At 46.3% G+C, this 25,108-nt stretch overlaps 2 protein-coding genes across 5 annotated transcripts in view; one reads left to right on the top strand and one right to left on the bottom strand.

The window, feature by feature from the left end:
• LOC309661807 (stearoyl-CoA desaturase 5) overlaps window positions 1-24,068 on the bottom strand; it is a 144,562-nt gene extending 120,494 nt beyond the window's left edge. The window contains exon 1 of the mRNA XM_082463918.1: window positions 23,084-24,068. Coding sequence (XP_082320044.1) covers window positions 23,084-23,321 — 238 coding nt within the window. The 5' untranslated portion in view covers window positions 23,322-24,068. The remainder of the gene's footprint in view (window positions 1-23,083) is intronic.
• Window positions 12,389-25,108, top strand: part of LOC309661862 (uncharacterized protein) — a 43,188-nt gene continuing 30,468 nt past the window's right edge. For all 4 annotated transcript variants that reach the window (XR_014264301.1, XR_014264302.1, XR_014264303.1 and 1 more), the window contains exons 1-4: window positions 12,389-12,510; window positions 14,203-14,709; window positions 17,955-21,218; window positions 24,501-24,665. The gene's annotated coding sequence lies outside the window, so the exon portion shown is untranslated. The remainder of the gene's footprint in view (window positions 12,511-14,202; window positions 14,710-17,954; window positions 21,219-24,500; window positions 24,666-25,108) is intronic.

The following is a 25,108-nucleotide window of genomic DNA, read 5'->3' as shown; positions in this document are numbered from 1 at the left end:
GTGATCTGCAGTGAAATGAATTATTATGAAAACACTGTGATAATCTGGGGGAGTAAGAAGCATGTCCTGGGACTCTTGATCAGTGTCAGAGTAAAGGTACATGTGGGAGAGGAATGAATGGTAGCGAGAGGGCTTTGGAGAAGTGAAGTCAACCTTTGATAAGATGAATCCTTTTTTTAAATGTTTTGCTCCTTGCTCCCACAGGGCAATGATTGAAAAGAAGAGGTGAAGCAGATGGCTGAGAGGCAGCTCTGTGGTGTGAGGGTGGAACAGGACACCCACTGGATGGAGAGGGGAGGCTCAGGTCCTCACCCTGGCTCTGCCATCCACTTGCTGGGTAATACTGAGCCCATCTTTAAACCTCACTAAGTTCTATTTTTTAAGTAGGAAGGCCTTTCTTCACAGAAAATCTTATGCATAAGCTCAGTATATGAAACAAAGGTGAAAGCAAGGTTCTCGGACAGGGGCTGGAGGCTGGGGTCTGGCTCCCCTCACTCACCATACCACCTCTAGAGCCCCGTGGGTTCCCAAGAGCCCCATGGGCTCCCCCTCACACACACTAGACTGGTCCTCTCTGAAGGGCCTTCCAAGTTTAGAGTTAGATCTCTGGGCTCCAGTCCCAAGCACTGCCCTGAGACAGTGGGCTGTGTCTTTAAGGTCCCCAGTTTGCTTAACTGTAGAGTAGGGCTGGAAGAATCTCTAAAATCCCTTCCAGCTCCAACACTGTCTCTTAATAGGATTCTGATGGCTAATAAATTAATAAAATACCATTGCATTGAAGCAGACTATTAAGGGAAAAGGATATTAGCCAAGTAGGCAGTGTTTTCCAAGGCCAATAAATGTTTCACCACTTTACTGAGGATTAGATTTTTTTTTTTCCAGATTGAAATAAAATCAGTAGAATTTGGAAGGTCTGTGAGCCTTAACCTGCGTTTCAGTATCCCACTGGGTAAAACAAGGGCATCAATTCAACCCATTTTGGTGCATGTTTTTTAGTAAAGGATATGCTGTAGTAGGAAGTCACTTGAAAATACTGCAAAAGTGATTTAAAATGCCCAGAAATAATTGACTATGGTTGTGTAAGATAACATCCTTGTTCTTAGGAAATAAACATGGAAGTATTTAATGGTAAAGGCACCCAACGTCTCCAGCTTACCCTTGAATGGTTTTTAAAAATACATATTTATACATACATATTATGGGGGAGATGAGGGAGGGAGGTAAAATGTAAACATATGATTAATATGGGTAAAGGGTACACAGGAGTTCCTTGTACTACTTTTGCAATTTTCTATAAATTTAAAATTATATCAAAATAGTTACAAGAACAAAAAAATGCTCAGAAAAATACCAAAAGTGCATTTGTTTATTTCCCTCCTATACTCTTCCTGTAAACTTTCTGTCATATCCAAATATAAAAGAGAATATTTGTGGCATTTTTCTCCACATCATTTTCTCTTGAGTATCCCCTTTCTCCTCCCTAATTCTGTTTGTCTTTAGTGCCTGAAAGAACTAAAGGTTGAAGAGGTGTGGCTGAGAGTCTGCTTAACCAATGTTCAAAGCTCTTCAGTTGCTCTTACTGTACTTCCAGAGTATAGTAAGGAAACTATTGAATTTCTAGAGATCTCCCCCATCCAAAGTGATCATAGGGCAGGAGGAAGAGCCTCGCAAGGGACCGTGCCTGTGGAAGGGAAAGGAGCACAGTGGAATGGAGCAGAAATGAGCTCAGGGAGGTAATGGGGGCAGGGAGGGGCATCGTGCAGGACCAGCACATACACTGAGTGAGACGGGAGCCATAGGAGGGTTCTGAACAGAGAAGAGGCATGATCAGAGCTACATGTTAACAGGACCACTCTGGATGCTGTGTTGAGAATGGACTAGGGGGCAAGGGCAGCAGCTGGGAGACTCTGCAGGAGGAGACTCATTCAGGGTAACTTGCACCAGGGTGGTAACAGTAAAGCTGTTTGCTATATTATCCCACTCACTTTTCTATATGATGGAAATATTCATAGTTTTAAAAGATGACTAAAAAAGAAGCTTGATTTTTGAAGGCATATTTAGTCCAATTGCATTCCTTCATGGAGGACCACATTGAAATGGCCTTGGGGAGACCAGAACCTTCTGTATTTTCAAAGCCTTCCAGAGAAAAGTCTATATTCCTCTGCTTATGAGTGAACTCCATTCGGTCCTTCTGTTCTTGACTTAGACATCACTACTTTTTAATTTTTTTAACTTACTTTTTATTGAGTTAACATTGGTTTATAACATTATATGTTTCATGTGTTACAACTACATTACAGAGTGCTTACCACCAAAAGTTTAGTTTCCATCCGTCACCATACAGTAAATCACCCTCACTCTCAACCCCTGCCCCTCTGGTAACCACTACTCTGTTCCCTGTATCTACCAAGACACCACTTCTTACGAGAAGTTTTCCTAACACCAGCCCTCTTCATCCACCTCCATGTCCCCATGAGGTGGGGAGCTCCCACCCTGGGCTCCACCCTGTATGTCCCGCTCGTAACACTTACACTGCCTGACACATTGTTAGAGGTTCTATGCTCCATGAGGACAGAGACTGTGTCTCTTTTATTCACTGGGTCTCACGGTGCCTGGTATCTAAAGGTGCTCAGGAAATATCTGTGTTATGAATGGATGACTGTAACACATTCCAAAGATGAATAAATGAAGTAGCCAGTTTCAATGAGTGTCATAGGTTTGCCTGAAAAGGATATGATAGGATAACATTTCGGGTCTCACAGCCTCGTAATATACGGTATGGAGAGTGCTGGTATTTTCCATTCCTGATAGGTGGGCCCTGGCAAGCGCCCCAGGACACAGGACTTCACACTCCCCCCATGCCAGCTTCAGAGAGACAGTAGAGGCTTTCTGATCTGCTCCCTGCTCCTGCACTCTGCAATGCTGTGTGTTCTCCCTGCTTGGGTCCTCAGTGCCAGGAACTGGCCTTCAGGCCCCTAAAGAATACATACAATCCTCTTTTCATTGCAACAAGGATGGCACTGTCTACACTGCACCTCCCCGCTTCCCCATTTCTTCTCCCTCTGCCTCTCTCTCTTGTGCATTTCCTCCCAGGTCATCCTGCCCCTCTTTCTCTGCTGGATGCAAGGACAGGCTCCACGTGGCTCGCATTAGTCATTTCCCTGCTCCAAAACAGCACGGGCACTCAGGTCCTTCTGCAAGTGGGAGACAGGATGGGATTGGGTTGGTTTGGGTTGAGCGCCAATTAAGTTGAATACCTTGACCTTGCTTTCCTCGGAGGCTTGGAAGCTCCAGCACCACACATATTACCAAGAATAAAAATATCCGTGTGTGTGTGAGGGAATATTATCCAGCCATGAGAAAGAAGGAAATCCTGCTGTTTGGGACAACTTGGATGAACACCTAGGGCATTGTGCTAAGTGAAGTAGGGCAGAGAAAAACAAACACTGGATGATCTCATGTACATGTGGAAGCTAAAAAGGTCAAACTCAGAAAAACATAGAGTGTCGGTTACCAGGGGTTGGGGTAGATGGGAAGATGTTGGTCAAAGTGTATAAACTTCCAGTTATAAGATTAACAAGTTCTGGGGAATCTAATGTAAACTTGAAAGTTGTAAAGAGAGTAGATCTTTTTTTTTTTTTTAACATCTTTATTGGAGTATAATTGCTTTAGAATATTGTGTTAGTTTCTGCTGTACGACAAAGTGAATCAGCTATACATATACATATATCCCCATATCCCCTCCCTCTTGCGTCTTCCTCCCACCCTCCCTATCCCACCCCTCTAGGTGGTCACAAAGCACCGAGCTGATCTCCCTGTGCTATGCAGCTGCTTCCCACTAGCTATCTATTTTACATTTGGTAGTGTATATATGTCCATGCCACTCTATCACTTTCTCCCAGCTTACCCTTCCCCCTCCCTGTGTCCTCAAGTCCATTCTCTACATCTGAATCTTTATTCCTGTCTTGCTCCTAGGTTCTTCAGAACTTTTTTTTTTCTTAGATTCCATATATATGTGTTACAATATGGTATTGGTTTTTCTCTTTCTAACTTACTTCACTCTGTATGACAGTCTCTAGGTCCATCCACCTCACTACAAATAACTCAATTTCGTTTCTTTTTATGGCTGAGTAATATTCCATTGTATATATGTGCCACATCTTCTTTATCCATTCATCTGTCAATGGACACTTAGGCTGCTTCCATGTCCTGGCTATTGTAAATAGAGCTGCAATGAACATTGTGGTACATGACTCTTTTTGAATTATGTTTTCTCAGGGTATATGCCCAGTAGTGGGATTCCTGGGTCATATGGTAGTTCTATTTTTAGTTTTTTAAGGAACCTCCATAGTAGCTGTATCAATTTACATTCCCACCAACAGTGCAAGAGGGTTCCCTTTTCTCCACACCCTCTCCAGCATTTATTGTTTGTAGATTTTTTGATCATGGCCATACTGACTCGTGTGAGGTGATACCTCATTGTAGTTTTGATTTGCATTTCTCTAATGATTAGTGATGTTGAGCATCCTTTCATGTGTTTGTTGGCAATCTGTATATCTTCTTTGGAGAAATGTCAATTTAGGTCTTCTGCCCATTTTTTTTTTTTGGTTTTTTAAAATTTATTTATTTACTTTGGCTGCATTGGTTCTTCGTTGCGGTGCATGGGTTTCTCACTGCTGTGGTTTCACTTGTTGCGGAACATGGGCTCTGGGCCCACAGGCTTCAGTAGTTGTGGCTCATGGGCTCTAGAGCACAGGCTCAGTAGTTGTGCTGCACGACCTTAGTTGCTCCACAGCATGTGGTATCTTCCCGGACCAGGGCTCGAACCCGTGTTCCCTGCATTGGCAGGTGGATTCTTAACCACTGCGCCACCAGGGAAGTCCCTTCTGCCCGTTTTTGGATTAGGTTGTTTGTTTTTTTGATATTGAGCTGCATGACCTGCTTGTATATTTTGGAGATTAAGCCTTTGTCAGTTACTTCGTTTGCAAATATTTTCTCCCATTCTTAGGGCTGTCTTTTTGTCTTGTTTATGGTTTCCTTTGCTGTGCAAAACCTTTTAAGTTTCATTAGGTCCCATTTCTTTATTTTTGTTTTTATTTCCATTTCTCTACGAGGTGGGTCAAAAAGGATTTGCTGTGATTTATGTCATAGTGTTCTGCCTATGTTTTCCTCTAAGAGTTTTATAGTGTCTGGCCTTATATTTAGGTCTTTAATCCATTTTTAGTTTACTTTTGTGTATGGTGTGAGGGAGTATTCTAATTTCATTCTGTTCTAATTTCATTCCTTTACATGTAGCTGTCCACTTTTTCCAGCACCACTTATTGAAGAGGCTGTCTTTTCTCCATTGTTTATTCTTCCCTCCTTTACCAAAAGTAAGGTGACCATATGTGTGTGGGTTTATCTTTGGGCTTTCTATCCTGTTCCATTGATCTATGTTTCTGTTTTTGTGCCAGTACCATACTGTCTTGATTACTGTAGCTTTGTAGTATAGTCTGAAGTCAGGGAGCCTGAGCCCTCCAGCTCCGTTTTTCTTTCTCAAGATTGCTTTGCCTATTCGGGGTCTTTTGTGTTTCAATACAAACTGTGAAATTTTTTGTTCTAGTTCTGTGAAAAATGCCATTGGTGTTTGATAGGGATTGCACTGAATCTGTAGATTGCTTTGGGTAGTATACTCACTTTCACAATATTGATTCTTCCAATCCAAGAACACGGTATATCTCTCCACCTGTTTGTATCACCTTTAATTTATTTCATCAGTGTCTTATAGTTTTCCGCATACAGGTCTTTTGTCTCCTTAGGCAGGTGTATTCCTAGGTATTTTATTCTTTTTGTTGCAATGGTAAATGGGAGTGTTTCCTTAATTTCTCTTTCAGATTTTTCATCATTAGTGTATAGGAATGCCAGAGATTTCTGTGCATTAATTTTGCATCCTGCTACTCTACCAAATTAATTGACTAGCTCTAGTAGTTTTCTGGTAGCGTCTTTAGGATTCTCTATGTATAGTATCATATCATCTGCAAACAGTGACAGTTTTACTTCTTTTCTGATTTGGATTCCTTTTATTTCTTTTTCATCTCTGATTGCCGTGGCTAAAACTTCCAAAACTATGTTGAATAATAGTGGTGAGAGTGGGCACCCTTGTCTTGTTCCTGATGTTAGTGGAAATGGTTTCAGTTTTTCACCATTGAGAGTGATGTTGGCTGTGGGTTTGTCATATATGGCCTTTATTATGTTGAGGTAAGTTCCCTCCATGCCTACTTTCTGGAGAGTTTTTATCATAAATGGGTGTTGAATTTTGTTGAAAGCTTTTTCTGCATCTATTGAGACTATCATATGGTTTTTATCCTTCAACTTAATATGGTGTATCACATTGATTGATTTGCGTATATTGAAGAATCCTTGCTTTCCTGGATAAACCCCACTTGATCATGGTGTATAATCCTTTTAATGTGCTGTTGGATTCTGTTTGCTAGTATTTTGTTGAGGATTTTTGCATCTATGTTCGTCAGTGATATTGGCCTGTAGTTTTCTTTTTTTGTAACATCTTTGTCTGGTTTTGATATCTGGGTGATGGTAGCCTCATAGAATGAATTTGGGAGGGTTCCTCCCTCTGCTATATTTTGGAAGAATTTGAGAAGGATCAGTGTTAGCTCTTCTCTAAATGTTTGATAGAATTCTTCTGTGAAGCCATCTGGTCCTGGGCTTTTGTTTGTTGGAAGATTTTTAATCACAGTTTCAATTTCAGTGCTTGTGATTGGTCTATTTATATCTTCTATTTCTTCCTGGTTCAGTCTCGGAAGGTTGTGCTTTTCTAAGAATTTGTCCATTTCTTCCAGGTTGCCCATTTTATTGGCATATAGTTGCTTGTAGTAATCACTCATGATCCTTTGTATTTCTGCAGTGTCAGTTATTACTTCTCCTTTTTCACTTCTCATTCTGTTGATTTGAGTCTTCTTCCTTTTTTTCTTGATGAGTCTGGTTAATGGTTCATCAATTTTGTTTATCTTCTCAAAGAACCAGCTTTTAGTTTTATTGATCTTTGCTATCGTTTCCTTCATTTCTTTTTCATTTATTTCTGATCTGATCTTTATGATTTCTTTCCTTCTGCTAACTTTGGTGTTTTTTTGTGCTTTTTTGTCTAACTGCTTTAGGTGTAAGGCTAGGTTGTTTATATGAGATTTCTCTTGTTTCTTGAGGTAGGACTGTATTGCTATAAACTTCCCTCTTAGAACTGCTTTTGCTGCATCCCATAGGTTTTGGGCTGTCGTGTTTTCATTGTCATTTGCTTCTAGGTATTTTTTTATTTCTTCTTTGATTTCTTCTGTGATCTCTTGGTTATTCAGTAGCATGTTGTTTTGCCTCCATGTGTGTGTATTTTTTTCAGTTTTTGTCCTGTAATTGATATCTAGTCTCATAGCGTTGTGTTCAGAAAAGATACTTGATACGATTTCAATTTTTTTAAGTTTACCAAGGCTTGATCTGTGACCCAAGATATGATCTATCCTGGAGAATATTCCATGAGCACTTGAGAAAAAAGTGTATTCTGTTGTTTTTGGATGGAATGTCCTATAAATATCAATTAAGTCCATCTTGTTTAATGTATCATTTAAAGCTTGTGTTTCTTTATTTTCATTTTGGATGATCTGTACACTGGTGAAAGTGGGGTGTTAAAATCCCCTACTATTATTGTGTTACTGTTGATTTCCCCTTTTATGGGTGTTTGTTAGCATTTGCCTTGTTGGATGTTGGATGCATAACTATTTACAATTGTTATATCTTCTTCTTGGATTGATCCCTTGACCATTATGTAGTGTCCTTCTCTGTCTCTTGTAATAGTCTTTATTTTAAAGTGTATTTTGTCTTTTATGAGAATTGCTACTCCATCTTTCTTTTGATTTCCATTTACATGGAATATCTTTTTCCATCCCCTCACTTTCAGTCTGTATGTGTCCCAAGGTCTGAAGTGGATCTCTTGTAGATAGCATATATACAGGTCTTGTTTTTCTATCCATTCAGCCAGCCTGTGTCTTTTGGTTGGAGCATTTAATCCATTTACCTTTAAGGTAATTATTGATATGTATGTCCCTATTACCATTTTCCTAATTGTTTTGGGTTTGTTTTTGGAGATCTTTTCCTTCTTTTGTGTTCCCTGCCTAGAGAAGTTCCTTTAGCATTTGTTGTAAAGCTGGTTTGGTGGTGCTGAATTCTCTTAGCTTTTGCTTGTCTATAAAGGTTTTGATTTCTCTGTCAAATCTGAATGAGATCCTTGCTGGGTAGAGTAATGTTGGTTGTAGTTTTTTCCCTTTCATCACTTTAAATATGTCCTGCCACTCCCTTCTGGCTTGCAGAGTTTCTGCTGAAAGATCAGCTGTTAACCTTATGGGGATTCCCTTGTATGTTATTTGTTGGTTTTCCCTTGTTGCTTTTAATATTTTTTCTTTGTATTTAAATTTTGATAGTTTGATTAATATGTGTCTTGGCATGTTTCTCTTTGGATTTATCCTGTATGGGACTCTCTAGGCTTCCTGGACGTGATGGACTATTTCCTTTCCCATATGAGGGAAGTTTTCAACTATAATCTCTTCAAATATTTTCTCAGTCCCTTTCTTTTTCTCTTCTTCTTCTGGGACCCCTATAATTTGAATGTTGTTGTGTTTAATGTTGTTCCAGAGATGTCTCAGATTGCCCTCAATTCTTTTCATTCTTTTTTCTTTATTCTGCTCTATGGTAGTTATTTCCACTATTTTATCTTCCAGGTCACTTATCCGTTCTTCTGCCTCAGTTATTCTGCTATTGATTCCTTCTAGAGAATTTTAAATTTCATTTATTGTGTTTTTCATCGTTTGTTTGCTCTTTAGTTCTTCTAGGTCCTGGTTAAACGTTTCTTGTATTTTCTCCATTCTATTTCCAAGATTTTGAATCATCTTTACTATCATTACTCTGAATTCTTTTTCAGGTAGACTGCCTATTTCCTCTTCATTTGTTTGATCTGGTGGGTTTTTACCTTGATCCTTCATCTGCTGTGTATTTCTCTGCTTCTCATTTTGCTTAACTTACAGTGTTTAGGGTCTCCTTTTCGCAGGCTGCAGGTTCATAGTTCCCATTGTTTTTGCCCCCAGTGGGTAAGGTTGGTTCTGTGTGTTGTGTAGGCTTCCTGGTGGAGGGGACTGGTGCCTGTGTTCTGGTGGATAAGGCTGGATCTTGTATTTCTGGTGGGCAGGACCATGTCCAGTGGTGTGTTTTGGGGTGTCTGTGAACTTAGTATGATTTTAGGCAGCCTCTCTGCTAATGGCTGGGGTTGTGTTCCTGTCTTGCTAGTTGTTTGGCATAGGGTGTCCATCACTGGAGCTTGCTGGTGGTTGAGTGGAGCTGGGTCTTAGCATTGAGACAGAGATCTCTGGGAGAGCTCTCACTGATTGATATTACGTGGGACCAGGAGGTCTCTGGTGGTCCAATGTCCTGAACTCAGCTCTCCCACCTGAAAGGCTCAGGCCTGCCAGCCGGCCAGAGCACCAAGACCCTGTGAGCCACACGGCTTCAAGCATAAGCAAGGCAAGGGAGATCCTGGGCGAGGGGTCCCACCAGGTCATGTAGAGTCCTGGACTCTCTGATGTTCTGAATAGATTTTTTGATTCTTATGAAATTTCCCTCTCCCTGGGATGTGTTGATAGACAAGAACTCAGTGTTTGGGCTTGCTTCAGAGGAAGCGATACAGCATAGTCTTCTCCACAATGAAGCATTTGTTGTAGACTTTGAAGTACATCTTTTATCTTTGTAAAAGATTCAGGTTCAGCTATTTTGCATTACAGTTGGCCCTTCCATTAACTGCTGGTTTCTCGTTAAATTCTGGGTGGCAAACTCAGTCTTCTAAAAATGCATCAAGCATCCACTGCATAGAAGTCTGATTTTCTCCTGTTGTAATTCACTCAGGAGAGTTTCTAGAGGTCCAGTGGTGTGGGCATGTCAAGCTCTCCTTTTATAGCCATGAATAAGTTGCTGTATCTGGCCCTTCCTTTCCAGTCCTTGCAGATTGGCTCTGTTAGGTCACTCTTCTGGCGCTCAGCAAGGCTGCTCACCGCTCCAGTCGGCAGTTCAATGCCCCAAGAAAGTAGATCTTAAATGTCATCACCACAAAAAAGAAATGGTAAATATGTGACAGGATGGAAGTGTCAGCTAATGCTATGGCAGTGATCATTTTGCAAGATATAGATGAATCAAATCAACACATTATACACCTTAAACTTATACAATTCATGTGTGTGTCAACTATATCTCAGTAAAGCTGGCGGGGTGGGGGAGGCGGCGGTGGATGGAAAGCCATGTGTCCAAAGCAGAGTTTCTCGACCTTGGTTGAGAAATGCTAATTCACATTTTGGAGTTGATAATTATTTGATGTGGGAGCTGTTCTCTAATTGTAGGATGTTTAGTAGTACTGTGGTTTCTAGCCAATAGATACTAGTAGCAACCTCCGCTCCAGCTGTGACATCCGAAAATGTCTCCAGACGTTGCCAAATGCCCCTTGCCAGGGAGGGGTCAACCCTCGTTGAGAACCACTGGTCTAAAGCCTTAAAAATGCATATAGAAATGTATTCTATGGAGGGGGGAGGGATAAATTAGGAGTATGGGATGAACAGATACACACCACTCTACATAAAATAAACAACAAGGATTTACTGTACAGCACAGGGAACTATAGTCAATAACTTGTAATAACCTATAATAGAAAAAATCTGAAAAAATATATATATATATAAAAAATTGAATCACTTTGCTGTACACCTGAAACTAACACAATACTGTAAATCAACTATACTTCAATTTTAAAAATAAATAAATAATTTAAAAAAGAAACATATCCTATGGAAAGCATCTAGAAATGTCTTTTGAGGAAACAAGGTTGTGCATGAAGATGAAGCTACTAGGAGGGAGTGCTGTCAATAAGAGCAACAAAAGCAAGAAAAGAACCACCTGAATTTCCAACAATCAGGGGTCAAGTTCATCCAAACTTTGCAAAACTCCACTGCCATTAAAAAAAAAACAAAAAATAAAACCCAAGATCCACATCTGTAGGCATGAAATACGTTTCTGATGTGTCAACGAGTGACAAAAGCTAATAACAGAACAGGATTGTAGTATAACTGCAGAGAGTAAGACTACAGTCATGCACAGAGAAAAAAGTCTAGAAGGACACAGCCCAAAATGTTAACAACAGGCATCTCTAAAATGGGGAGTTACAAGTAGTTTTTTCTTTTGCATGCTTGTATTTTCTAGGCTGTCTACGATGAATAAGTACTTACGAGATGTAAAATAAAAGTCTTCAGAAAGAAAGAGAGCAGCCTCAGGTCTCGCCCCACGCCCAAACTCTTTGTTTCTCCTATTCGGTGAAAGGACCATGCTGCCTGAGGAAAGCTGTTAACCAGACGCAAAGTCTTCCTGTTCTGTGTCTCTCCCACCCTGTTCACTTCTCCTCCCAGGATGCCAATTAAAAGTGGGGCTATCAGCTTGGAGAAAAGAGGAATTGCCCATTCAACCACCAGTAAAGCTTCAGAGGTGCCCCAACTACCCCTGGCTGGGCCCTGGCTGCCCTGGGCTCTCCATGGTCGGCTCTCTGCAACAGCGGATATTTCCTCTGGCACATTCCAAATTCTCTAGGCCAAGGAGTTCAGACTCTGGGCTCCCCCCTTCCTCCCACATCCTCACCGCTAATATGCGCCCCGGGCTTGGCCAGGGCTGGGTGGGCCGCAGAGACGACACGCCAGCCGTTGCTCCTGCTTCTCGCCAGCAGTGCCAGGGAACCAACTGCTGGGAAAGAGGGAGCAAGCACTGGTCGGGACGCATCTGCGCCATCCCCCAGTTCACTGGGCCACAACTGTCTCTTTCTTCCCACGCAGCTTCCCTCCCCTGTCCACCCCAAGTCTCCCTCGGGCGTCTTGTTCAGGCTGGGAGGGATGGACCCTGGGCAGGCTGGGGCTGCGGAAGCTCAGGCCACCGGCTCAGCGGCTGCCGGGTCCTGCAGAGGAAATCACCTCCACAGGTGTAGGTGTGGGTGTGCATGTGTTGAGGGCAGATAAAGGGAAACCCAAGTTTCTCTTCCTCGCCCCTCTTGCTTCCTGCCCCTGGAATGTGGGCTCCCCCCAGACGGAGCAAAGTACCTGTCAAGCAGCATCAAATATCCAGTGCAATCAAGACAAGTTCTATGATATGAAAGCAAGTCCTCGGGGCCAAGGCCCATGGTCCTGCTAACTCCCTGGGAAAGAGGCCTCGAACATCACTCGTGATATCAGAGAGAGCCAAGGACACACACAGGGAACGTTGCCGTGGGCGGTGGCCACTTCATGCTTCATGGTGTGTGACCAGTGTGAGAACGCAAGGCCGTAGGAGGAACAATTCCCTGTACCAAGCCTCAGGAATGGTTTGAGTGGCACCGACCCTGGGCTGCTGGGAGCCTAGACACCGTCCACAACATCACGGGCAATGACCTGTGAGCTAGGAGTACCGCCTGGATTAGTGGTAAGGTCCTCCACGTTCTGTCCTCCCAACTCCCAACACTTAGCGATACACCTTCACAATCTGACTTTTCCAATGTTACTTTTTTCTGATGATTAATATCAAATCTTTCGGGGGGAATCTTACATAAAGGCAATTATAAACTAGAGAATAAAAATCACCTTTTAGACACACATTGCCTCTATCACAAAAGAAGTTTTTATTAGGACAGGTGATTTACTTTCAACCCCAGAACTTAGATTGGGCTCTAATACCTTTCCTTACATGATTTAGGATATAAATTTAAGCCAGAATAACTGACTGATTTTTTCAAAGTTCTCATTCAGCTAAAATAGAAAAGGATAGAAGCTGAAGATTATATGAATCATATGATAACAAGAAAATGCATATGCAGAGATGATATTAAAAATATTTGAGTACACCATAGGGAACTATATTCAATATCTTATAATAACCTATAATGGAGAAGAATCAAAAAAAGAATATATATATATATATATATATATATATATATATATATATATACCCAAATTACTTTGCTGTACATGTGAAAGTAACACAATATTGTAAATCAACTATACTTCAATTTAAAAGTAATTGACAACCCACAAGGGCACCAACCAATCAAAACCAATCAGAACAGATTTATTTTTAGATTTAAGCCCTGCAGCTGAGCCAGGTATTGACCCTTTAGCTCTTGGATTGTTGGGAATTCCAGGAGCACCAGGGAAGGCACAGTTATCCAATGATTTTAACCACTGGGCGAACACTGACTGACTACCAGCTCTGTGCATGAAGGAATATTAGCTCTAATAACTATGGTTTATTCCAACCCTCCTGGGAGCTCTGCCAAGTTTAGGTTCATACCCGGTCTATGCTCAGAGGGTAGCTCCAGATGGAGTCAAGACCCTGGAGTAATTCAAGCAGAGCTCAAAAATGTTAATGACTCACCCACTTGTCAGGAGCTAGGGAGCCAAACACAATGGATTTGGGGGTGGGAGATGGGAGGGGGAGATATGTGGGCATTATTCACACTTGCTAATAAATACCTTCTTTTGCTTATAGAGACTCTAGGGCAAAACAAATGCTTTCAGGGACACTCCAGTGACTCACAGGCTGAGAATAGAGACGATCTTCATTGTAACCATCTGCAAAAGCTTCTTATGAATGTATTTATTAGAGGAGGGAACCGACAAACTACTCCAGGAAAGTTACATTTTAGAAATTCATTTCTAATTTCATGCATAGAACTTTTAAAGAAGTAAGAGTATTTTCCACTTCTACTCATGCCAAGAGAACATTAAGTTGGATACACTACTTGGGGAAAATCACAGCTGTTCCTCTGAGTTATAAAAGGTAGGAGGGTAGAGACAAGGTCTCTGTTTTTTTACACAGTGCCTGGCTCAAGACCATAGCAAATTAATTGCCTGCTTGATAAATGTTTTTTGACGATGAGGTGGAGGATGCTTTGGGAGATGGCCTTGCTCATTCAGGTCACAGGTTGCATTTACAGCCATTGTCTCTTTAGGGAACCGAGCTAAAACCCATACAGCCAAATTGCGAGGGCATGATGGTATGCATACAACAGTGATACAGGAAGAAAACAAATTTAAACCTGAGTTCTAAACTCTATTCTTGTAACTCTTCATTCCCAAGTCCACTGGTATTTGATTTTTTTTTTTTTTCCATTTTAAGGGCAGGGCTTCCCTGGTAGCGCAATGGTTGGGAAGCCGCCTGCCAATGCAGGAGACACGGGTTCGAGCCCTGGTCCAGGAGGATCCCACATGCCGCAGAGCAACCAAGCCCGTGCGCCACAACTACTGAGGCTCGCGCGCCTAGAGCCCGTGCTCCGCAACAAGAGAAGCCACCGAAGTGAGAAGCCCACGCACCGCAATGAAGAGTAGCCCTGGCTCGCCGCAACTAGAGAAAGCCCGCGTGCAGCAGCGAAATCCCAACGCAGCCAAAAATGAATAAATAAATTTATTTTTTTTAAAAAAAGAGTACCTGCTGGGTGAGATTAAGTGGACTTTTATTTTAAGTGGACTTTTAAATGCCCTTTTAAGTAAAATTTGAGGCAAGAGAACAGAAATCTGACCGTGACGTCATCACTGACGTTCTGCGTCACCTGAACGATGAAGACAATGACCAGCCAAGAAAACCATTCATCAGTCTGAGGAAAGTGTGTCACCATGGAAAACCTTGGTAAAGAACACATTCTAAGTCACTCACTGTCCATCTTTTTCTTTTTAAATCCATTCTCCCACAAGGCATTTAACACTTCCCTGTGCCCAGAGCAACCTTCCCCAGCCCCGTCTCACCCCATAAAAACCCAGAGGAGCGATAGAGAATTCTGCAAGCTCCCCACTGAGGTCAGGGTGACTCCCAGGTGGACACGGGTGCAGAGGGGCATGCAGATTCCTGGGGCACTGAGAAAGGCTTCTCTCTCCCCAGTCCTTTCCCCAAAATCACATGGAAAGTTCTCTTACAGGGGCAAAAACATCTTTAAAGTTAAGAAACAACATGAAAACTTTCCTTAGAAAGAAAGGCCACACAAAGATTAAACTAATTCATTCGTCTCCTCCTGCATCCATTCCCCCAGCACAGTGTATGTTGAGCAGAGGCCATTGCCAGGCTCTGGGGAGGCAGATGTGCCATGGGAGAGCTCAGAGCCTCATGGAAAAGGCAGACGTTTACAACTAGCTGAAATGACAGCAGGACTGGAGACAAGCTGAGCGGGTAGGGAGTAGAGGGGAAGAGCGTGCTAAAATATGAAATCAGAGCCTTTCCAGGGAATGGAGGTGACACCAAAGAGGGAAGGTCATGAGAGGGAGTAAAGGCAGGCCCTGGAGCAGAGGTGTTGGCTGTCCCAGCAGCCATGCCCTCTTCTCCCTTCCCCCAGAGCCTGGGTTTTGTTTGGCTCTTAAACCCCGCCTCATGTGGCATGTGGCTCAGTGGCTAACACTGATTATCCTGAATCCCTTGCCAGTGATGGTTTAACAAGGGACTTGGGACACAATCCTGCAAGTGAGACTTGAGGAGACATCAGCTGTGAGATGACCAGGAGAGAGTTTCTCTCTGATGAGACTTCAGGAAGGGGCAGCCTCTCTCTTCTTCTGTAGGACACTGTTGTAACTCCTGGAACTCTGGCAGCCATCTTGTAACCACAAGGAAAACTAAATTCCACAAGGCCACCATGGCAGAAGTGAAACCTGCACTTTGATGTTATTACTGAGTCATCCCACAAGTGCCCTACCTTAGGATTACCTACCAGTGAAATTAGAAATTTTCCTCATCTTTTAAGCCATCCTAAGTTGAGTTTTGTGCTACTTGCAGCCAAAAGCATCCTTTGTGGAAGGTGGCCCTTTCCTGAGGCCCCCTCGCCTTTACCAGTTCATCTGGTAAATGAACTGTTAACTGTTTTACCAGTTAAACAGACAAGCTGAATTCCCAAGGGCCATGCACAGAGACTTCCTGTTATTTTTCTCCAGCTCTACTCATGAAAATAAAATTAATTTTCTAGCCCATGAATTAAACATCACTGCTGCCGGCTGAAAGATTTTAGCAACAGCCTTTTGTTGGCAAGAGAAGCAGGATCCCGACATGTTCTAAAATAAGCTACAAGGAGGCAGGAGGGGAGGAGGGGAGGCAAAGGGGAGGAGGCCATTAAACGGAAAAAGAAAGAGTTGCCAAATCCCACCCATGTGCAGCTTCTCTGACACGTCGGCCTATGGCCTGACTTGAGGGAGTGATTCTCTAAGTTCACTGCAGATGGGTCACCTGGAGACCTTATCAGTGCAGGTAGTGATTCAATAGGTCCAGGGTGGGGTCTGAGAGGCTTTCTTTTTAACAAGCTCCCAGGTGATGTTGCTGGACCACAGCCTGCAGGGACCCACAGAGCCCTCCGTAATAAGCTGCAGAAATGGGAAGCAGGACATTGAGGAGGGTAGTGAGAACCAGCTGTTTAAGCTCAGGTTCAAGGGAGGAAGTGAGGTGATAAGAACTCCCCTACACACCTGTACCTTTGAGAAACAGAGGAAAGAGGAACACAGGAGGAGGAGAGAGCCCTGGGTCTGGTATGCCTGTGCTATTATACCCTTGGAGCATTTTAGTAATTTAGTCCTGGGACAATACCCCTGAATCTGTGAGATCCAAGGCCCAGCTGAGACATTATTTCTAGCTCTCCCTCAGCTCTGGCCAGCCTGAGGGAGGTGCCCGGCCCCACTGCACACCTGCTCCAAGGCGTCTGCCTCAGGGTCCTTCCCGAAAATCTTCAGACTCACTCATCCCACTGCCATGTGTCTGGTCTAGAAGTTATACACAAAGAGCCACTGGTGTGTGTGACGGGTGAGAGGAGGTGAGAGGCAGGTAGAGGCTGAAGAGCAGCCCCTCCGAAAGCCTGATCTCCTCCCAGTCTTCCTGGTCCTGTTGGATCTTCCTGCCCTGGATCTGGACCCTGATCACCTTCAGCCTCGCTGAACCACCAGGTCCTTGACTGGCTCTCCCCTCTCCCCTCGGGAGCTCTGTAGCCTGTGGCTACAGTGCCATCTCACCCAAACCCCTTGGCCAGCCAGCCTCGGGCCTCCTGGAGGCTCAGTCCAGCCACCTCCTCCTCCGGGAAGCCCCCCCAGCTCCCCCAGGCTGGCACCTGCAGCTCATGCTGCCTTGGCGGTTCTCACCTGTGCACCCGTCTGTCTCTCCAACTGGCCTTAAGTGCCGTGAAGTCAGGGATGGTGTCGGTGCCTGGCAAGTAATGGGTGAGTAATAAGCATAACTGAATATGGATAAGGGAATTAAATAATGGTTCTCAGCCCCGCTGTGCATCAGAAACACCTTAATGCCTTTTTCAAAAAAGCCAGGACCTCACTCCTAGAGATTCCAGTGCAGTAGGTCCGGGTTGGGGGGCGCCCAGGCTTCTGAATATTTTAAAAGAGCCCCAAGTGATTCTGATATGTTTTGACAATAGTTGAAAAGGAAAAGAATGAATGAATTAGTGGACAAGTGAATATGTGACTGCACGTGCAACTGTGAGGCGCTCTCGTGGCCGTTCACACTCAGAGTGAACAAACGGCAGACACTGATGAGGGAGGATAGCGGGTCCCTGCTGGGGTGGCCACCAACCCATTGCCAGGGAAAACAAAGTCAGAAAGCAACTGCTTTACCCCTGACCAGGGCTTTCTGACAACCAGGGGGCAGCCGGAACAAGACCCAGCCACCAAAGGGGGAGCTAAAGGAAGGGAAGGCGCGAAGGGAAGCACCGAGGGCCAAGTTCCTCACTCTCAGTTCCTTTCACTCCAGCTGCGACATGCTGCTGGTTGTACCGCTCTTCTCACTGTGCAGCTGGGGACGCTGAGGCTACGGGGGGTGAGCGACCTGCCCAAGGCTATAGCTGGGGGGCTGGGTCTTGAACCCAGATCCTCTGACTCTAACGTCCATACTCTTAACCCCAGGGTGGCACTTCCACAGAAGCAGGACATGTCACAGCAGAGGGATGGCGAGACTGCACACCAGAGACTACAGAATGTCAAAATAAATGCTCGACAAGAATAACACCAACCAGAGACGATGTTGCCTTTTATAAAAATTCAGAGAAACCACCATGACTGTGTCACCCTTTTGTAAATCTCTCAGTGACTTTTCCAACCAATTATTATGATTTTATACAATACACAAATCAGGACAAGATGAGAATTAAATGTTACACGAGGTCAGGATAATCTATTTGGATTTAAAGGCTATGCCTTATATTTGAGCCACGAGAACTCCAAGTCCCAGACAAACAGACACGGAAGCCCTGCGGGTTCCCTGACGCCTGGCCCACGGTGGGGTTGGTAGTAACAGAGAGTACTGCATGTCTATCCTCTGGCACCAATTTGACATTTGCCCTGATTCTTAAAACAACTTTCAGCTCAGTATTACCATCCCTATTTCAGAGACCAGGAAACCGAGGCTCACACACTGGAAAGGGACCTGCCAGAAGTTGAACTAAGTGGCAATGCTGGGATTCCCGCTCTGGTTTCCACTCTGCAGAGCGACTTCACATTTCAGGATAACAGTGCAGTTGGCAGTGACCTTGACCAGTGTTAGAAAAAAACCGAGTTAATAATGTTAACCTCAACCTATATTTATACTTGTTGGGACTATTAAGCCAGCAAAAGCACACCATTCTCTCGGGTTTCGCTGCACTCCACCCAGCCTTGGGTAGGGCTCTTAGGGCTTGCCTGGCTATTAAAAGTGCAAGAGTTGCAACAATGGGCTGGGAATTACAAGATTTAAAAGGAAGATTCATTTATGTTTTTCAGTGTTTTAGTAGTTTGAGCGTTAAAGATTTAAAAAAAAAAAAAAAAGATGATTCAAGGAGACAGAAACGGGGAAAAAAGTCAAAACTGAGACCCTAAGACATTTAGGAGAAATGATTTGGCCCTGTTTTTACAGCAATTTAACTGGCTCTGCTCAAAAAGCCCCAAAGAAAACACTAAAGACCAGGTGAGTTATCAGCTGAACAAAAAGATTCTTATTTACAAAATAATGGCCTTCTGGAGGAAAATAGGAGGAAGAGAGGATGAAAGAGAAGGGAATGGGGGAGGGAGGAGGGACAGGGGGATCTGTGTTCATTTCTCTTTGGAGACTTTGAGAAAGAACCCTTGTTTCCCAAGCCAAAGCAATCTTTTCTATGCAAGAGAGGCAACGAAACCATGTTGTGTGCCAGCTTTGTAGAATTGATTGTGCTGCAAGAGGGCCTTTTTTCCTTCTAGTAAAGAAAAAAAGCCAGTATCAGGACCAATAATAATAAGAGCAGCTAACAATTACTGGACATCAGCCAAGGTCCAGGCACTGTGCTAAGTAGTTTACACCTATTATCGAATTTAATTCTCACAGCCTCATGAGCAAGAAGTATTGATATACCCATTTTACAGGTGAGAAAGCTGAGGTCTGGAGATGTTCATTTGCCCAAGGCCATGCAGCTGGTACGTAAGTAGGAGAGCAGGGATTCACATTCTCAGTTGTTTCTCTTCTGAGCTGTGCTCACCCTAGAAAACCCGGAGGTAAAACAGAAGTCCGTGGCCACGCATTCTTGGAGCGCCTCAACAATGTTAGGGATTTGGTGGAAAAAGAAGCCCAACAAAGACATCAGGACCATCGAAGGTGTGGATTCAGGTTACCCAAGGCCTGACAGAAGACAGCTCATCTTTGGGCAACTCTCCGAATTGGACAGAATCTGACTGATGGACCAGTACCTTCCAAACCCCAGCCTCTCCTGACCCTCCCTCCTGCTAGACTGCCTCGTCAATTCCTGCCACCGCTCAGATTCCTCGCCATAGGCTGTGTGCCAGCAACCTGAAGGGCACCAGAGAATCCTGTCTCTACCTTAGCAATGGTCACATTTGCCCTGGGGCAAGATGGAAGGGAGCAGGGCATGTTAGTGTTTTGCATGCCTGATACTGTCACTGAAATTGTCATGATATCACCAAGGCATATTTAGGGGACTCGGATGACATTTCAAGGGAAACCAGAAAAGTCCCTCATGTTTTTGGAAACCAGTGGCCAGAATGCCTGGAGACAGGGCAAAGCTGCTGGGAAGGGGCGCCAGGACTCTGACCTCGACACCACAGCTGCAGCTCCTCACTCCCCTATTCCACTCGTCTTGGGAGTCAGGGCATGAACGAACTGCCCCTTTGGCCAAAAACCCTCAAAGCAGGCACTTTTGTGAGCTCAAGGCTTCAGGTGAAGATTTTTCCTCCAGCTGGAGGGCGTGTTCTGTGCTCAAAAGTCATAAACTCATCCCTCAGGACCTGTGGGCACCAAGAGCATTCCGTTCTGACAGCCTGCCCACTCAGAAAACTGCAAGGGTAAGAAGAGAAAACAACTTGCTCTGGGCCCAAGGAGAGTCATAAAAAGGTGGGGAGTGAGGCAGTGGAGGAGGTCTGGACTGAACAACTTGATGGGATCTTTCACGGATGACATTTTACTGCCACGCAAATTACTCTTCGCACAACTGAACACCTAAAACATCCTCTGCTGGGTGCTCTGCATGGATGCCTCCTGTTTCCAGGGCAACCATACCTGGGGTGGAGGGTGGCAAGCAATAATAGATGGGCTAGTTAAGCCTACTGCCTTGACAACTCAGGTCCCTGAAGTGGACGAACAGCCCACTGGTGCATGAACTCAGTCCTAACACTACACAGAGCCAGTGGGAGAGATGATGAAAAGGGCATCCAGTGGGGAGAAAATTGAAGCTCACGGCACCAGGGCTTTCAATGAAAATAACCCTGATCAACAGTCTCCCTATAGATTCTAGCCATCAGCACACTGATCTTAGCTGTCTCTCTCCCTCACTTCTTCTCTCACAAGCTATCCATCAGATAACATTCACTTACTTGGAATGTTTCTAAGTCACAAGTTTGAATCTTGAAACTACAGTATCCACCACTGTCGGCTCTTTTTCTGTTTGTTTGGGTTTTTTTGGTGGGGGGGGGAGCAATGAAACCCAGGTAGGGAGTGAATCAAGATTCAGGGAATGGAACTGATGAAAAGTAGCTAAGGCAATAGACTATGCAGGAAGGCACAAGGATGGGCTTGGCAACATCACCCACAAAGGGGAACCCAGAGTCCTGCAGTGTGTTGACTTCTCCGGGGAAGCTGGAGGAGTTTGAGGCCGAGGACGGTGTCTTCTGGCCGAGGTCTTTCAGAAGAAAGATTCTGTCTCCACCACAGTGAGTGGCCTGGAAAGGGCAGAGGTGACTGGCAAACCTGGAGAGGAGGCCTTGTCCTTGTGGCTCCTGGTGGGATGCCAGAACCAGCAGGTGGGTGGCTGTAAGGGATGGAGCCTGTGGGTCTGTGGAGCTCCAGGCATGTAAGACAATATTTTAAGTGCTCACTTCTCACTGAGCTCTCTGACACTGTGGCTATTAAAGCTAAGCCCCAATCCCCTGGAGGCAGGTGAGCTCTGAAGTCCAAAGGCACAGTCCTGCCCCTGCAGGGAGAAGGAGTGGGGTGGAGAGGGAGCAGCTCCCTGGAGGATCCAGGGCAATAAGGGTTTTGGTTGGCAGGTGGGGGGAGTGTGTCCATGAAGCAATGACTGAGCATCTCACGATCTAGTCATCTGGAAGTAAAGGAAGAAGGAAGACAGGGAGAATGAAACCAACACATAACAGTAAAGAAGATGGTGGAAAGGACACTGAATTGAGGCGGTGTACTGAGCAGGGGAGGGCTGAGCAGGGAGGTTACCCAAAGCTTAGGGGGCTCTGGGAGGTTTCACAGATCCCCACGGACGCCCCGCCCCTCTCATCATTCCTCAGCTCTGCTCAGCCACACTCCCCTAAGAGGCCCCCATCTTCTGGAAGAGTTTGCTTCCGAGAGCAGGGACTGCAGAGTTTCAGGGGAAGGCTTGGAAACGAGCGGCCCCATTATGAACCCAGGCATTTGGAGCTGGCACTATGCTAAATAAGACGCCTTGCAGAAAGAGGTTTTCTTATTCTTCCTTCCTCTTCCCCTCTGGGAATAAAAGTAGGTTGTGTTTCTCCTGCCCCCGTTCCTTGGCGATCTCGGAAAGGAGAGCTGAAAGGGCTTCTTGGATCACCTCGTCCAACTCTCAGCCCAGGATATCCAGGCCAGCGCCTTTTGTCCCGGCTAACGTGGCCACTGCAGGGACTGAGGCCAAAACCAGTTGCTGGGGCAGGGGGTGTTGGAAGTGGTTCTGAGGTCAGCCACTGGAGTCATGTAGGGCAGGCACTCGCCCCCGGGCCCCGGGAGGTGGGGGGCATTGGGGGGGGGGGCTCCTGGGCTCCCTCCCATGCCGGCAGGGTTGCGGGTGCTAGGAAAGAGGGTGGCGAGAGGGAGAGCTACAGGTGCGGTGACAGACAGGCACTGGTCAGAAGGGATAGGTCCCGGAGGGGATCTGCTCTGCCACGGTCTAAGCTTTGCGCCGGGGGCAGAGCACTCTCGCCGCGGGGTTGGTGTGCTCGCCGAGAAACTTCTGGGACCTTAGAAGTGCAGCTGGGCACAAGAGATCACGGAGCGGGCAGGGATGGGGGCCTTGACGGGGCAGGAAGGGAACTGGTGTCTTCCATCTCCTGCGCGAACATCAAGACTGATCCGGTGCCGGGTCTCTCCACCCCCGCTCCAACTCCCTTTCTTGTCCTGAACTCGGTCCCAAGGTCTGTGGCCCACAGAGGAGACTGAGAAGCCGAAGGGCGGCAAAAAGGAGCGCCCCTGGGACCCGCCTGGGCGACACAATCATCCCATCGGTCTCCCCGCCCTGGAACCCGGGTTCAGCCGGTGCGCCTCTGCGCACAGCGGTGGCGCTGAAGGGCCCCGAGTCCGTCCAGGAGCCGCCAAAGGCGCCTACTCAAGCAGACAGCGGGGGAGGCAGAAATTGAAAATACCAGCACAGAAATACCTGCCTGTCCCAAAGGCCGGACGACTGCAGGCCGGGGGGCCGGGGCGCGTGGTGGGGAGGCGAACGGAGAGCGGAGGGGGGCTCCGCACCGCCCGAAGCCAGCGGGGACCCGCGCCCCCGCGCGCCCCGGCGCCGCCTCGCCTTGGTGCCCCGGGCGCAGGGGCCGCCGGCCGGACTTACCCCAGAGCAGAGTGAGCGGCTGGGCTTTGGGGATGAGCGCCAGGGAGTACACGGCCCCCAAGTGGAGCAGGCTCATCAGGAAGACGTTCCTCCAGACGATGTCCTGCCGCCGCCCGTGCGCGCCGGGCTTCTCCCGGCCGCCGCCGCCCTCCGAGCCCTCGACCCCGAAGCCCACACGGATTTCCTCCTTGGCGGTGCGGAAGGGGACCTTCCCCTCGTCGGCGGCCGGGCCTGGCATGGCTGGGGAGAGGCGGGCGCTCGTGGCAGCGGCAGCAAGCAGGCGAGCAGCCGGCGCGGAGCTCTCTGGTGGGGGCGACGGCTTCTGCCTTTTAGGAGGGGATTTCCGCACCTCCCGTCCCCGCCTTCCCGGGGCTTCTCTGCTTCCTTCTCTCTTCTTCTGGCGTTCAGCGCGGCTTAAGGATGCAATTCTTGGCGCCCGGCATCTACTGCTAGCGAGTCGCCCCTACCGCTGCCGGGGCTGAACTCTGCGGCGAGGAACTGGAGGCGAGCGCCAGGGGCTGGAGGGGACGCAGGGGGGTGGGGGGAGGGGGTGTGGAAAAAGCCGAGAAAGCGGCGGGGGTGGGAGCGCTCCGAGGGAGGGAGCTGGGAAGAAAGACCCGCATAGCTACAGCCAATCAGGATCGCCTGTGGGGCTCTTAAAGAGAAAGGCGCCCCCTGGGCCTCCGCTGCCTGGGCTCCCCGGGGCCGGACGGGGCAGCCTGCTCGGCAGGCAGCGTGCAGCCTCCGCCCGCGGGTGGGTGAGCGGTGGCTCCCGGGTCAGGGAGCCTGCACAGGGGCTCACAGCACTTCTGCAGCTGTTGTTGTGTGTTTCTCCGGTTCCCAGAAATACCCTTCCCTTTTGAAAAGACTTCTTTTTGCTTTGAAGCTACGGGCTGGAGGACTTACAATACTTGCCCCAGGTCGCAACACAAGTTAAGGCCAGATCTGAGTTGAGAATCACAAGTCCCTGTGTCTCCAGGTTCCTATGGCTCCTTGGGCCTGGCGGGGCGGGGTGTTGCAGGCAGCCGCTCAACTCTTTTTTTTTTTTTTTTATAAAACACCTTTATTGGAGTATAATTGTTTTACAGTGTGGTGTGTCTGTTGCTGCTGTATAACAAAGTGAATCAGCTATACGTATACATATATCCCCATATCCCCTCCCTCTTGCGTCTCCCTCCCACCCTCCCTATCCCACCCCTCTAGGTGGTCACAAAGCCCCGAGCCGCTCAACTCCTTATTGGACAGCTTGCAGCCAGACACACAGTAGGTGCTCAAATAATGCCTATTAGATGATGAATAAATGGTTTGGGGGCTGGTTAGTATACAGTAGTGCGCCGCCACTGCGCGGCCCATCGGCCACGCAGCTGTTTGTGGCAAATTCTCCGCTAACCAGTGCGTTTCTGGACTGTCTCCTAAGCCTCGAAGTCAGCATCGTTGGATGGAGCTTTAGAAAAACATCACCCAGAACGTTCCAAGGAAACTTAACCTCAGAAGAATCGTGTCTGCTCATTCCTCCTCTCCCAACGCAGATAATTTAGAGCTATCCAGAGGGAGCCCTGATCGCACAGAAGTGCAGAGGAGGGTGAGTTGGCCATGTCCCAAGCAGCTGTGGCTGCACCTGCGGCGGATAGCAGAAGGAAAGGGGCCAGGAATGGAAGCTAGGGGCTCTGGATTCTACTTCTAATTCACTGTGACCCAACTCAGTCCTCTGGGGACAGATTTCCTTACCAGGGTCTAAGCTTTATTCTTCTTTCCAGCTTGCAAAGTCTATAAATGTGAGTTTGAAAGGATACCATTATGTTGACAAAGAAAGCTGATTTTTGGATCAACTTGTTAGGAATCCTTTCCAGCGTCACAGGAGAGGGAAAAACATTACCAAGGATTGACTACATGAAAGGACCATACATGAGCATCTCATTGTTAGTAGACCAGAATCAGTCCAATCAGCCAGAAAAAACAATACCTAATTTAAAACTGAAGCAACGTATGTGGCTTGTGGAATGGTGGCCACTGAGCCAGTGTTAC

This window comes from Balaenoptera physalus (assembly GCF_965194825.1).
Source record: "Balaenoptera physalus genome assembly, chromosome: 5".
Lineage (NCBI taxonomy): Eukaryota > Metazoa > Chordata > Mammalia > Artiodactyla > Balaenopteridae > Balaenoptera > Balaenoptera physalus.
The sequence above is the reverse complement of the archived record's forward strand: the minus strand, read 5'-3'. Positions and strand labels throughout refer to the sequence as shown.